The sequence below is a fragment of the Myotis brandtii genome, unplaced genomic scaffold (genome assembly GCF_000412655.1).
Source record: "Myotis brandtii unplaced genomic scaffold, ASM41265v1 scaffold802, whole genome shotgun sequence".
Taxonomy (NCBI): Eukaryota; Metazoa; Chordata; class Mammalia; order Chiroptera; family Vespertilionidae; genus Myotis; species Myotis brandtii.
Genome location: NW_005371230.1, coordinates 905,638 through 917,917, shown reverse-complemented (window position 1 = coordinate 917,917; position 12,280 = coordinate 905,638). Strand labels below are relative to the sequence as shown.

General features: G+C 48.4%; 1 protein-coding gene across 3 annotated transcripts in view; it reads left to right on the top strand.

The window, feature by feature from the left end:
- Positions 1 to 12,280, top strand: part of STOX2 (storkhead box 2) — a 36,145-nt gene that overhangs the window by 5,711 nt on the left and 18,154 nt on the right. For all 3 annotated transcript variants that reach the window (XR_001360117.1, XM_014531411.1, XM_005883862.2), the window contains exon 3: positions 9,432 to 9,584. Coding sequence is in view for 2 of the 3 variants with exons in the window: in XM_014531411.1 (XP_014386897.1) it covers positions 9,432 to 9,584 (153 nt within the window). In the remaining variant the exon portion in view is untranslated. The remainder of the gene's footprint in view (positions 1 to 9,431; positions 9,585 to 12,280) is intronic.

Here is a 12,280-nt window from a genome sequence, read left to right as displayed (position 1 = left end):
AGTCAAGCACAGTCATTCGGTTTCACAGGAGAGGTGGCAGCCTTGGGCTCCTGGGCGCCGTTCGCTCTGCCCCCCGAAAGGGCCTTGCCGCCTGCGAGAGGCCTGGGAGGGGAAAGCGTGTTTTCTTTAGAACAACTTTTAAAAATGATCGTAGTAGACCGTCTGTTAAAAGAAACCGAACGACATTTATCCATAAAACCGGGGTTAATAAATTGAACTAAACTGTAAAACACAAGATTTGTCTGATGCCTTGCGTCAGAGAAGTTGTTTGCTTAACCCCGGCGAGCTCACGGTTTCCCCAGGCCCACGGGTATTTAAGGTAAAACTTGGCCCATTAGTAGTTCTATGACTGGTTTGTGGAAAGGAATAGAGTTGTATTGTCGCTGTGCGCCTGTACATTTTACAAGCAAGTTGGACCGTTTTTATGGGTCGCAGTATCTGCTCCATGTGGTAATTTTATGGGCATCTATAATTGTAACTTTAGTGTTAATTTTGGCAGCTCAGAGAACAAAAACAGGCTCACGTTGGTCCCGAGGAACAAAGCGGAGCAAGGCTTTGCACTGGAAAGAGTAAATGATGGAGCCTTTATCAAAAGGGGACAATTAACAGCCCCAGGTCTTGCGATTCTTTTTAAAATCCAAGCCTACCCTCTCAGATTGGATGGGCATGAAAACAGGGTCTCCTGCAAGATGGAGACACAGCTAGACGGGAGTTCTGCGCTGGGTTTTTATGCCTTGATGTGGAATCTGAGCATTTGAGAGCCCGAAGGAATGAATGTTTGAAATCATTTCCTCGAAACTGTCATCTCCCAGAGTGGTCGTTGTGTTTGGTTGTAAGAGACTGGGCACGTTCAGTGTCCCCCAAACCTCCCAGTTACAAATCAGGTCAGTTTCAGAGCTGCACTGGGAAGCATGAACTTCATTAGGATCACGGGTAACTGTTCGATCCGGAGGGCAGAATACATCGGCTTTTATGATGGAAAATAGTCCTTAGCAATAAGGAGGGGAATGGGAATGCTGGTGCTTGGAAAACCAGATTACTTGCAGAAGGCTGACACGCAAGATGGACTTCGGAGTACTTTAAGGCTGCCGTTTATTATGTCGTAGCTCCTTATACGTTAGTATGAAGATGGTCACTTTAGATGGAAGAAAATCGAGTTATGTTTGCTCTTTCACTAAGTGTCTTTTGGAAAGCTGTGGGTATGTTTGGGAGGCGATGAATGAGAGTTGGAAGTCACATCTTCTTAGGAGTCGTGTTGTCCTCCCTCATATGGAGAGTTCCGGTACAGAGGACCCCAATTAATGACCGAAAGAGAAAATGAGGTTCATAAAGACAGAGCTTTATTACAGGATGGTTGGTGGAGTTCCCCTTCCCCAAATAGAACCAAGATTGGAACAGTTTGGGAACTTGAGTACCTCAAGGTATTGGGTCGGTGATAAGCACTCAGATATATTTCTTTTTGAAAGAATTCCAGCTAAAGGAACTGGCCGAAAGGTGAATGGGAGAATGCATAGAGGGGTTTAAATAGTAAAAATGTGTGCATGTGAGGAAGCCATTTCTGAGACGGTAACTAGCTGCAGACAGTAAAAGCCAGAGGAAGTCAGCATGTGCCCGATTCTTGCCAGTCGTCCGGACCCTCCTTGTCAGTTGCCTGGGAGACTGTAATAGTCACCGGTTTGTCCTCCACCGTCGCACAAGAGTGGTTTTCTATCACAGCGACGTCGTGTAATTCCTCTGTGTGAATGCATGCAGTGGTTCCTCGTTAGCATCAAGAATAAGATCAAAGCCTTCTGCTCAACCAGGATCTGGCTTCTGTTTCCTCTCACCTCGCCACCAGCCTGCCCCTGCGGTGCCAACGTTCGCCTGGCACCCCGGGCTATGCATGCTCTGCAAGGCTGTCTCCCACCTCCCGCGTGGTCTCCATCCTCTGCTCCATCATCACCACCGGGCCAATTTCTCCTGGTCCTCATGTGTCTCATAGTACCTTAGATGGAAGCAATCTCCAAGTGCTCACTGAGGTCTGTTAAATCTGATGTTCAGTGCTCTTACAAGCAAAGACGTCTTCCTACGATGGTAACATTTTCACGCCTTCTCACATTTTAAATTCACTTACCAGAAATTTATTGAATGCTTGCTCTGTCCAAGGCACCGTGCTTGGCTTTATCTGAATCATCCTGGATTTGACAAGTGTTCCCTGAGGACGGTACCTAAATGGATGTTTGTAAGAAAATAAAGCTGGAATAAAACCTATTTTCCCCTTCTTGTTAGAACAATAGGGCGGCATTATCGCAGTTTAGAAAGAATCTGTTAGCCTACAAAGTAGCTATGAGTTTTTAGATGAGTTGTCTTTATGAACGTGTTTGGGACTAATTGTGACAGTGGAAAAATTTATCCTATCAATTATAGACAAGCAGCAATTCATAGTTTATGCACAATGTGGTAGTTTCTTTAGATGGTGATGACCAACAATGTTTTAGCTGTGTTTATATTCCCTTGTTTTCTTTGAGTGTAAGTGTGGTCCAGTTGGAAGAATTTTCTAGTAGTATATTTTAACAATGACTAGATGACTCATGAAGCAGGTCTGATATAAGATCTATGGTAAATTGGAATAATGTGTTATGTTGTTTAAGAGATACCTATGGTTTCTTTAGTACAGATCTAAATGCATGCCCTAAACCATCACTTAGTATATAATTATGTTTCTATGGTAACTGCTCTGTTTGGGGGGATTATTATTAATAGGGGGAGTCTTAGAAATTGCATATAAATTAGGTATATTTGATCTTCTGTTAAATTTTGTTTGTTTTTCAATTATTGATTAAAATATGTTAAGAAAATCACAATCCTTAAAATACCCTGAGAAAGTCCTTGGATTATAATGTTATAAAGGGATATTCATTCATTCAACAAACATTTATGGGGTGTCTGGTGTAAGCTCTGCATTATTCTAGGTCAGGGGTCCTGAAACTACGGCCCGCGGGCCACATGCAAATACAAATATTGTATTTGTTCCCATTTTGTTTTTTTACTTCAAAATAAGATATGTGCAGTGTGCATAGGAATTTGTTCATAGTTTTTTTTTAAACTATAGTCCGGCCCTCCAACGGTCTGAGGGACAGTGAACTGGCCCCCTGTTTAAAAAGTTTGAGGACCCTGTTCTAGGTGCTGGGAATGTGGTGGGAACATGTTTCCTGCTGTCCAGGAGCCTACGTTCTTGTGGGAGAGACAGACAGTACACCAGGAGACACACACACACACACACACACACACACGCTCGGCATGAAGACAGCAGCCGGGTAACAGTCTGGTTCCAGTTCCAGTGTGTGTGGTTTTTCCACACCGCCAAGCAATTCTCGGGCCCCAGGTGGGGAGCGGTGGGCTGGTCCCAGGGGTGGGCCGGCTGGCTCAGACCCTGCGACCACTCAGGCCTGGCGAGGAGCTCCAGTCTTCTAGGTGCAGTTGGCAGGCACTGTAGGAATTCGTGCAGGGAAGTGGCGTGTGTTCTGTGCTTTTCTAAGAAGGCCTGGTTGTTCTGTGAAGCAGAGAGCGTCGGGGCAGGAGGGAAAGCTGGTCACCAGCCGTTAGGTTGGGCGAGGGACGAGGTGATGGCGGTGTGGAGCAGGGATGGAGGAGAGGGAAGGGACTCGGGAAGCCTTTGGACTGAGAATAAACAGGATTGGCGATGGGGCTGGGGTGGGAGGAAGTGGATAGTAATTTATCTTTAGTGCAGTACACAGAGGAGGTGATGTGGAGATGGTCACTTAGGGCCCCCACATCCCAATTTGTCCAAGTTAAAAGTCATTGCACAGACTCTTTATTAAAGTGGGGCTGAGTTTTTTCAAAGCAAATGCAATCCAGACACTTAAAGCATGCTGCCTCTTCTATTTATTTGGCTGCAATGAGTGAAAAGAAATTTGCATAGAAGATGGCATTTGAACTAAACAAATAATTTCAGCCAAAAGCATAAGGTGAATGTGGCCTAAAATAGTTAAGTTTGCTAAGAGTTATTTCTTTTCTACAGAGAGACCAAGTTCCCTGTAACTTACACACAATCAGAAAATAGACCTGCATTTTAAAAATCATATTTAGTAACTTTGTATGTTTGGTCTCCCGAGACGTTCTTCATTGTGAAGGCGCTGCCTTCCAAATGGCACACAGGTCAAAGGTCCTGGGGCGGGCTCTGATCTTCCCCTTTGCCAGCTGGCCTCACCTCTCTTTCATCTAATTTACAAAGTCATTCCAGGTGACGTGGGGTCCACCTGTCCATCCTAGCCCCTCATCAAGGGACCTGGCCTCCATGCCCTGGTCCTCTCCTGCGGAAGGCGGAGGGAGAGGGAAGCCCAGACGAGATCTCTACGTGGCTGTGGCTGAGCTGCTGGCCCCCGAGGGGAGGCCCCCCCCCCCCCCCCCCCCGTGAAGTGAGCATCTGTGAGATGATGCAGCGCGGCTCTGCACAGCGGCACAGACACGCCCGGTGCCCAGCAGCTGGTATCATTGCCGTTTGAATCTTCCCTTTGTTCTTGCAGTCGGCGGTGGTCAATAATGTTTTGTCCCCTCGCATCGTACGCTGTTTTCACGTGTATTCGTCAGTGTTAACATCTGTGTAACAGGCTGTCGTTACTAACGGAGCCCCGTTTTGAGCAATGACCCTACGGCCAAAGTGACGAAGAATACCGAGGTGAAAAACAATGGGCCTTTCTTGCCCTGCCACGTACTTTGCATTAACGCTTTAGGCTACCGTTTCAGGAGGGTATTCCTGGGTCAAAGGGCATGGTCCTGAAATGTACCATCCAGTTATTTTCCAGGAGAGATAAGCACATCACACAACTGCCCCGCAGAGCCGGGTGATCATTTCCCCCAAAACTTCATTTAGGCCAAATCGAGCCCCAGAGGCGTCTGGTACCTGTTTCTGATGATGAAATACTTCACGGGGTCAGCCCTGTCCGCAGTGGGGGTGGCATAGCAGTGCCTCAGCAGCAGCTTGAACTGGGCGGTGTCCCCTCTCTCCAGGAGGGCGCCCACGTACAGCATGGACTCCACGGGCAGTGCGGCCGACGCCCCCTCGTAAGGCAGCGTGTAGTTCGGGTCTTGGAAGAGGGCCATCATGACGGTAAACTCTCCCTCGCCAGCCAGGCTGATGTTCACGGAGCTAGACCAGGGCCCACAGGGTGGAGGCGTTAGGTTTTGACCCATAAGAACAAAATCAATCCGGCCCCACTTCTGTGTGAGGTTACGGAGGCAAAAGCACATCGTCGGTCCCCGCAAACACTAGTCGATCGTTCCTTTAAACCAGAGTTTACTATCTTCTAGGCCAGGGGTCCTCAAACTACGGCCCTCGGGCCATATGCAAATACAAATATTGTATTTGTTCCCGTTTTGTTTTTTTACTTCAAAATAAGATATGTGCAGTGTGCATAGGAATTTGTTCATAGTTTTTTTTTAAACTATAGTCCGGCCCTCCAACGGTCTGAGGGACAGTGAACTGGCCCCCTGTTTAAAAAGTTTGAGGACCCTGTTCTAGGTGCTGGGAATGTGGTGGGAACATGTTTCCTGCTGTCCAGGAGCCTACGTTCTTGTGGGAGAGACAGACAGTACACCAGGAGACACTCACACACACACACACACACACACACACACACACACACACACACGCTCGGCATGAAGACAGCAGCCGGGTAACAGTCTGGTTCCAGTTCCAGTGTGTGTGGTTTTTCCACACCGCCAAGCAATTCTCGGGCCCCAGGTGGGGAGCGGTGGGCTGGTCCCAGGGGTGGGCCGGCTGGCTCAGACCCTGCGACCACTCAGGCCTGGCGAGGAGCTCCAGTCTTCTAGGTGCAGTTGGCAGGCACTGTAGGAATTCGTGCAGGGAAGTGGCGTGTGTTCTGTGCTTTTCTAAGAAGGCCTGGTTGTTCTGTGAAGCAGAGAGCGTCGGGGCAGGAGGGAAAGCTGGTCACCAGCCGTTAGGTTGGGCGAGGGACGAGGCGATGGCGGCATGGAGCAGGGATGGAGGAGAGGGAAGGGACTCGGGAAGCCTTTGGACTGAGAGTAAACAGGATTGGCGATGGGGCTGGGGGTGGGAGGGAGTGGATAGTAATGTATCTTAGTGCGGTACGCAGATGAGGTGACGTGGAGATGGTCACTTAGAGCCCCCACATCCCATTTTGTCCAAGTTAAAAGTCATTGCACAGACTCTTTATTAAAGTGGGGCTGAGTTTTTTCAAAGCAAATGCAATCCAGACACTTAAAGCATGCTGCCTCTTCTATTTATTTGGCTGCAATGAGTGAAAAGAAATTTGCATAGAAGATGGCATTTGAACTAAACAAATAATTTCAGCCAAAAGCATAAGGTGAATGTGGCCTAAAATAGTTAAGTTTGCTAAGAGTTATTTCTTTTCTACAGAGAGACCAAGTTCCCTGTAACTTACACACAATCAGAAAATAGACCTGCATTTTAAAAATCATATTTAGTAACTTTGTATGTTTGGTCTCCCGAGACGTTCTTCATTGTGAAGGCGCTGCCTTCCAAATGGCACACAGGTCAAAGGTCCTGGGGCGGGCTCTGATCTTCCCCTTTGCCAGCCGGCCTCACCTCTCTTTCATCTAATTTACAGAGTCATTCCAGGTGACGTGGGGTCCACCTGTCCATCCTAGCCCCTCATCAAGGGACCTGGCCTCCGTGCCCTGGTCCTCTCCTGCGGGAGGCGGAGGGAGAGGGAAGCCCAGACGAGATCTCTACGTGGCTGTGGCTGAGCTGCTGGCCCCCGAGGGGAGGAGAGAGTAGAACAGGTGTAGCTCCCAACTCCCACCTGTCCTCATCCACTGCCACTAGTTCATCTTCTACACATTAGGCCAGGGGTCCTCAAACTACGGCCCGCGCGGGCCACATGCAAATACAAATATTGTATTTGTTCCCGTTTTGTTTTTTTACTTCAAAATAAGATATGTGCAGTGTGCATAGGAATTTGTTCATAGTATTTTTTTAAACTATAGCCTGGCCCTCCAACGGTCTGAGGGACAGTGAACTGGCCCCCTGTTTAAAAAGTTTGAGGACCCCTGCATTAGGCTTTAGAGCAGGGGTGGGGAACCTTTTTCCTGCCAAGGGCCATTTGGATATTTAAAACATCATTCACGAGCCATACAGAATTATCAAATTAAAAATTAGGCTGCTGTATTTGGCCAAACATTTAATTAACTCACCCCTAATGCTCTTGCGGGCCTTAAATGGCCCCTGGGCCAGATGTTCCCCACCTCTGCTTCAGAGTAAGATTTGGCTTAAATTTAATGGTGCAACAAGTTTTTAAATATTTAAATTTACTCATCTAGGGAGTAGCACACTTCCCCACTGAGGTGGTCCATCCACATAATTCTGTCATTTCTGAATCCCCAATATGAACGGAGCCTCACCAGCCAGTGGGTGAGACTCATACCCACAGCACAGCCTGAAGCTCCATGTTCCAGCCCCCACCCACTGCCACCCCAGCAGACACTTGCAAGACTCCCCCAGGGGCCTTCTCTTTGTGACACTTACGTCCCAGAGGCCCCAGAGCTGGTGGGTTCTAAGTTCGGTGGGTTCCTGGCTTCTGCTGGTGTTGACCTCTGCTGGCCTCACCCTGTTTTGGATTTGAGTTCTCCTCACTCTCTCTGGTTTGGGGGAAAATGTTTCACACTCTCCTCATACCCATCTGGCAGAGAATCGCAGCTCAGCAGAGCTGATGGGGTCTCCCAGGGATGCAGGAGCGAGGGGACCATTGACTTGAGCTGGGGTGTGGCGGGGGGGCAGGGCAGGGAGACGTTCAGGCCTTTGACACTGGGATCCTGCTGCTGCGTCCGGTGCACCTGTTAGACTTGCCCCTCATCTGGTGGTTTTCATTCCCAGGCTCTGTTGCCTGGTTTCATCCATCACACCATTTCCCACTCAGTCCATCGAAGCAGGGTTCGAGTTGTTTCCCAAAGGACCTCTGGACTCCATCAAACTCGGGGTTGCGCTGGGCACAGCTCTAAGTGCCTGACAGTGAGGGGGCTGCCCCCCGCCCCGCCCAGTGTGCCCAGACACCTTCCGGGAAGGTGTTGCTTAATGCCACTGGCTGACCTGGGTCTGGGTTCTGGCGGCCATGTAGCTTATTAAGAGAGACGCATGCTTAGGAAACAGAGAGGAGAGATTATGTAAGTACACGTGGGAAATAAACTTAACTCACAGACATTCTGCTCTGCCGATGGCTTTCGCCCGCTTTCTGTAGGGCCTCTTCCAAGTGAGACCTTACAGAGCCCCAAAGTCCGAAACAGGGGGCACCTGGGTGTGGGAGCAGACTTTCCTGCTCTCCCAGCCTCCCCCTCTGTTGGGGGCTAGGAATTCTCGGAGCGGAAATCAGAAATCACCAGCCTGTGCCGTAGAGAAGAGATGCGGGAGAGAAGACGTGCATTGCCTGTTGTCACCTCCTCCAAAGCCTAGCCAGGTAGCCCCTGGCTCCCGGGGTCAGCCTCCCCGCCACTGCTCTTAGATGCAAAGCAAACGTGTGCAGAGGCCTCAGCCCCTCCTGGGTGTAATCTGCCCTCTCCGGCCCCCCAGCCCAGGCTTTACCGGCCACCAGTCATCTTTCTGATTCACGTCTGACTGTCACTTCTGACGCTCCCTCTCTGGCTCACCATCCCCCATAGGATGCGGGCCTTGGGCACACGGCTCTTTCCTCCGCCTGTGCCTGCACCCCTGTGGGCCCTCTCTACTCCCCAGAAACACCTGCTGCTGGGTTCTCCCACCCCCTTCAGCACCCCACCTCCCAGCCACCGCACACTCCTGCTTCAGCCCTGGATTCAGGCTACAGGTCCCCCATAAAACCTCCCATTTCCTGCTTCTCAGCCCCACCCCCACCTCCCCTCCCTGCTCCAGAGTTGGGGTTCAGCTTCCTCTGGTACACCTTGAACTTTGGTCTACTTACTTGTCTCCTCCACTTGAATGGGAACTCCTTGGGGGCAGAGGTGTTTGGGGGAGAGGCCTTCTTCACGTTCCCAAGCTCCCAGCAGATGCCTGACCCGAAAGGCAGTCACCTTTTGAATGAATGAATCCTCGTTACCACAAATGCATCCGTCCCAATGCAGATGCCAGTTAGTAAATACATCGGCTCCAAGTTAATAAAAGCGGAGATCGTTGCTCAAAGCCTCGAGCTTTTCAGTGCTACGTCTAGCGAAGCCGGTGCCCGGGTTTAAAGGCAGGTTCTGTGTGTCGAGGCCCCTGGAGCTCCCGCTGTTCTGTGGGAGTCTTTCCACCCGAGTGGACGGCCTGCGCTTGTGTGAACAGCGCCAGGGTTTGGCATTGGCCGTGCTCACCACGCGGGGGCAGGTGTGGTCATGGGAGGGGCGTGTGTGTGAGGTGTGCGTGTGACAGGTGGCTGGCTCTTTGAATGATCTGCTCACTTGTGAACATTGTCTTTCTGCAGGTGATGTGTCACCAATCAGTATGTCTCCCATCAGTCAATCTCAGTTCATTCCACTCGGGGAAATCCTTTGCTTGGCCATCTCAGCAATGAACTCGGCACGAAAACCAGTCACCCAAGAGGCCCTGATGGAGCACCTGACCACGTGCTTCCCAGGTAATGGGAGACGCAGGGAGCACTCGCCACTCGGACTCGAGCTCTGGCTGCGCCCGGACTGCGCACGGACGCGGCCTCTCGTGTTTGAATCTAACGGGGGAAATCGTTGCCAAAAGTGACCAGGAACTTTTCTTAGTTTAGTAATTAAACATTAAGGCACCTGGGTTACTTCAAAAATAATTTGCCTTCTTCAGCTGTAATACTTTTTTAATTGGCACTGAGCGAAAGAAATTAAATTGGGATCCGTGAGGAATTCTGGCAAAAACTCCCGAGATTCCATTCAACCTTTGCAACACAACCTCCTTTAAATACATGAACATCATGAGTCCTGGGAGCTAGTCAGAAACAACTGAAAATTTTAGTCCTAAGGGATTAAACTACAGAGAGAGAGAGAGAGAGAGAGAGAGAGAGAGAGAGAGAGAGAGAGAGAGAGAGATATCACGATAAATGTATCCAGGATATTTATGTCATGTCCTGATGAGTTTTAAGAACATGGCATTTGGTAAATTAGTTAAGATCTCATTATGACAGAAAAAATGAAATGTTTTCTCTTAACTGTTAGAATAAGACAGTGGCCCACCTGCTGTGTGGACGGCCTTGGCTGCCCCCAGTGCTGGAAGCTCTTAGGAATGGGGAGGAGCTAAAGACCTTGGGCCCATCTCCAGGAGGCAGCCCACTTCTCAGCCCCACTATGTTATCCCCTCTCCTCCAAAAAGTACGGCCCTGCCAGAGTTGCCAAACCTCCTGCTTCTTCAAGAGAATCTGGAAATGCAGTTTTATGGGGCATCTCTACGTCATCCTAAGTATTGGCAGTCGTGTGCGGGTAGATTTTACCCTGGGTGTGCCGATGACATGCAAGCCAAGGAAAACACATTATTGGGCCATCAGTTTGTCAGCTTGGCTTGGATGCAACCACTACCTCGATGGAAATAGAGCTTACTCACGTTAAGCACAGACGCTTCACATCTTTTTCATTCAACTGACAAGAGACCTTAGTAAATACAGGGTGTCCCCCAAAAACGTATACGCACTTTGAATGCTCATAAAGTCAGTGTTTATTAACATGCAGTTCGTTTTCAACATTTAAAAGAACCTTCAGAAATGAATCATTTTTTTGTCAGTGCCTGTTTTCAAACTCATGACCGTCTGGTCCAGGCATTGCTGATAACTCGAAGCAGTGGAATCGCAAGCATCAACAATCACTTCATCCGATACTTGTGTGCCCTCAATTCGTCAACTGTGCTGGTTTTGTACCGTAAACTTTATCTTTTATGTGTCCCCATAAAAAAAAAGTCTAGTGGCACTTTAGGATAAATTTTCTTTGTTCAAAGCTTAGTCTGCCTTCTTATTTCAAATCAGTTATACCCGAAAAGGAGTGAAAATTAAGTGAGTTATCAGCTGTTAAAGTGTGTATACATTTTTTGGGACACCCTATATAAGCTGTTGGTTGTATCAGTTAGTGTTTGCTGCAAAAAAGCTGGGTAACAAACAATCACGGAACATCAGTGGCATTCAGCGATAAACATTTATTTAGCTCCAGGAGTCAGCTGATTCAGACGGGTCGCAGCCAGGTGGCTCCTCTCCACCTGCCCCCCATCCTCTCAAGCAGAGTCCTGTTCTGTCTACTGGGGTGGCAGATGCCCAGCCAGTTGCACAAGGGTTCGTCAGCCCTTTGGTGATGTCACACCCAGTCACACGTCTTTGGCCAAACTCAAAGTCCAGGCGTGGGAAATGCACATGACCATGGGGGAGGGCAGAAGGACTGCTTCCAAACGAAGCAGGGATTGGCCAGATTGAGTCTCCCCACTTTTCCTGGTGATGTGTTCCCCTCTGTCAGTTTCTCAGTTAATGTATGTGAAATGATATGTATTGTTTAAAAACTCTAACACAGTGGTTCTCAACCTTCCTAATGCCGCGACCCTTTAATACAGTTCCTCATGTTGTGGTGACCCCCAACCATAAAATTATGTTCGTTGCTACTTCATAACTGTAATTTTGCTACTGTTATGAATTGTAATGTAAATATCTGATATGCAGGTTGTATTTTCATTGTTACAAATTGAACATAATTAAAGCATAGTGATTAATCATAAAAACAATATGTAATTATATATGTGTTTTCCGATGGTCTTAGGCGACCCCTGTGAAAGGGTCGTTCGACCCCCAAAGGGGTTGAGACCCACAGGTTGAGAACCGCTGCTCTAACAGGATCCCACCCTGGGAACCTATGAATTGTCTTAAATTTTATACCATTTTCCCATCTCTGATTGTCTCTCCTTGTTAACTTCCAGCCAAACCCATTTCCTTTCAGTAGGAAGATGGGAGAGGGGTTAGGTTGGGTGGAAAGCTGGTCTTTGTTGTTTAAGCCTCAAAACCTGAATTCCTGATGAACTTCGGGGGTAGAATCGGAAAGTGATGGGACAAGCAGATGTTAACAGTATCCATCACAAACATACCTCTTTCAGGTGACAGGTGACCCCCATGGATTTCTAGTGGGACCCTGGATTTCATAGATAATTCAAAATGGCTGTCATTATACTTGGGGGGCTTACAAATAAGATCATCATCATCAATACCAGTGGTTTTCAGGGAAGGCTTATGAACTGCACAGGTAGAAGGCTGGGAAATGACTGAACAGGGAATGTTTCTAAGGTTGTTTTTTTAATTAAACATTCTTTGATCGATATACTTCCAGA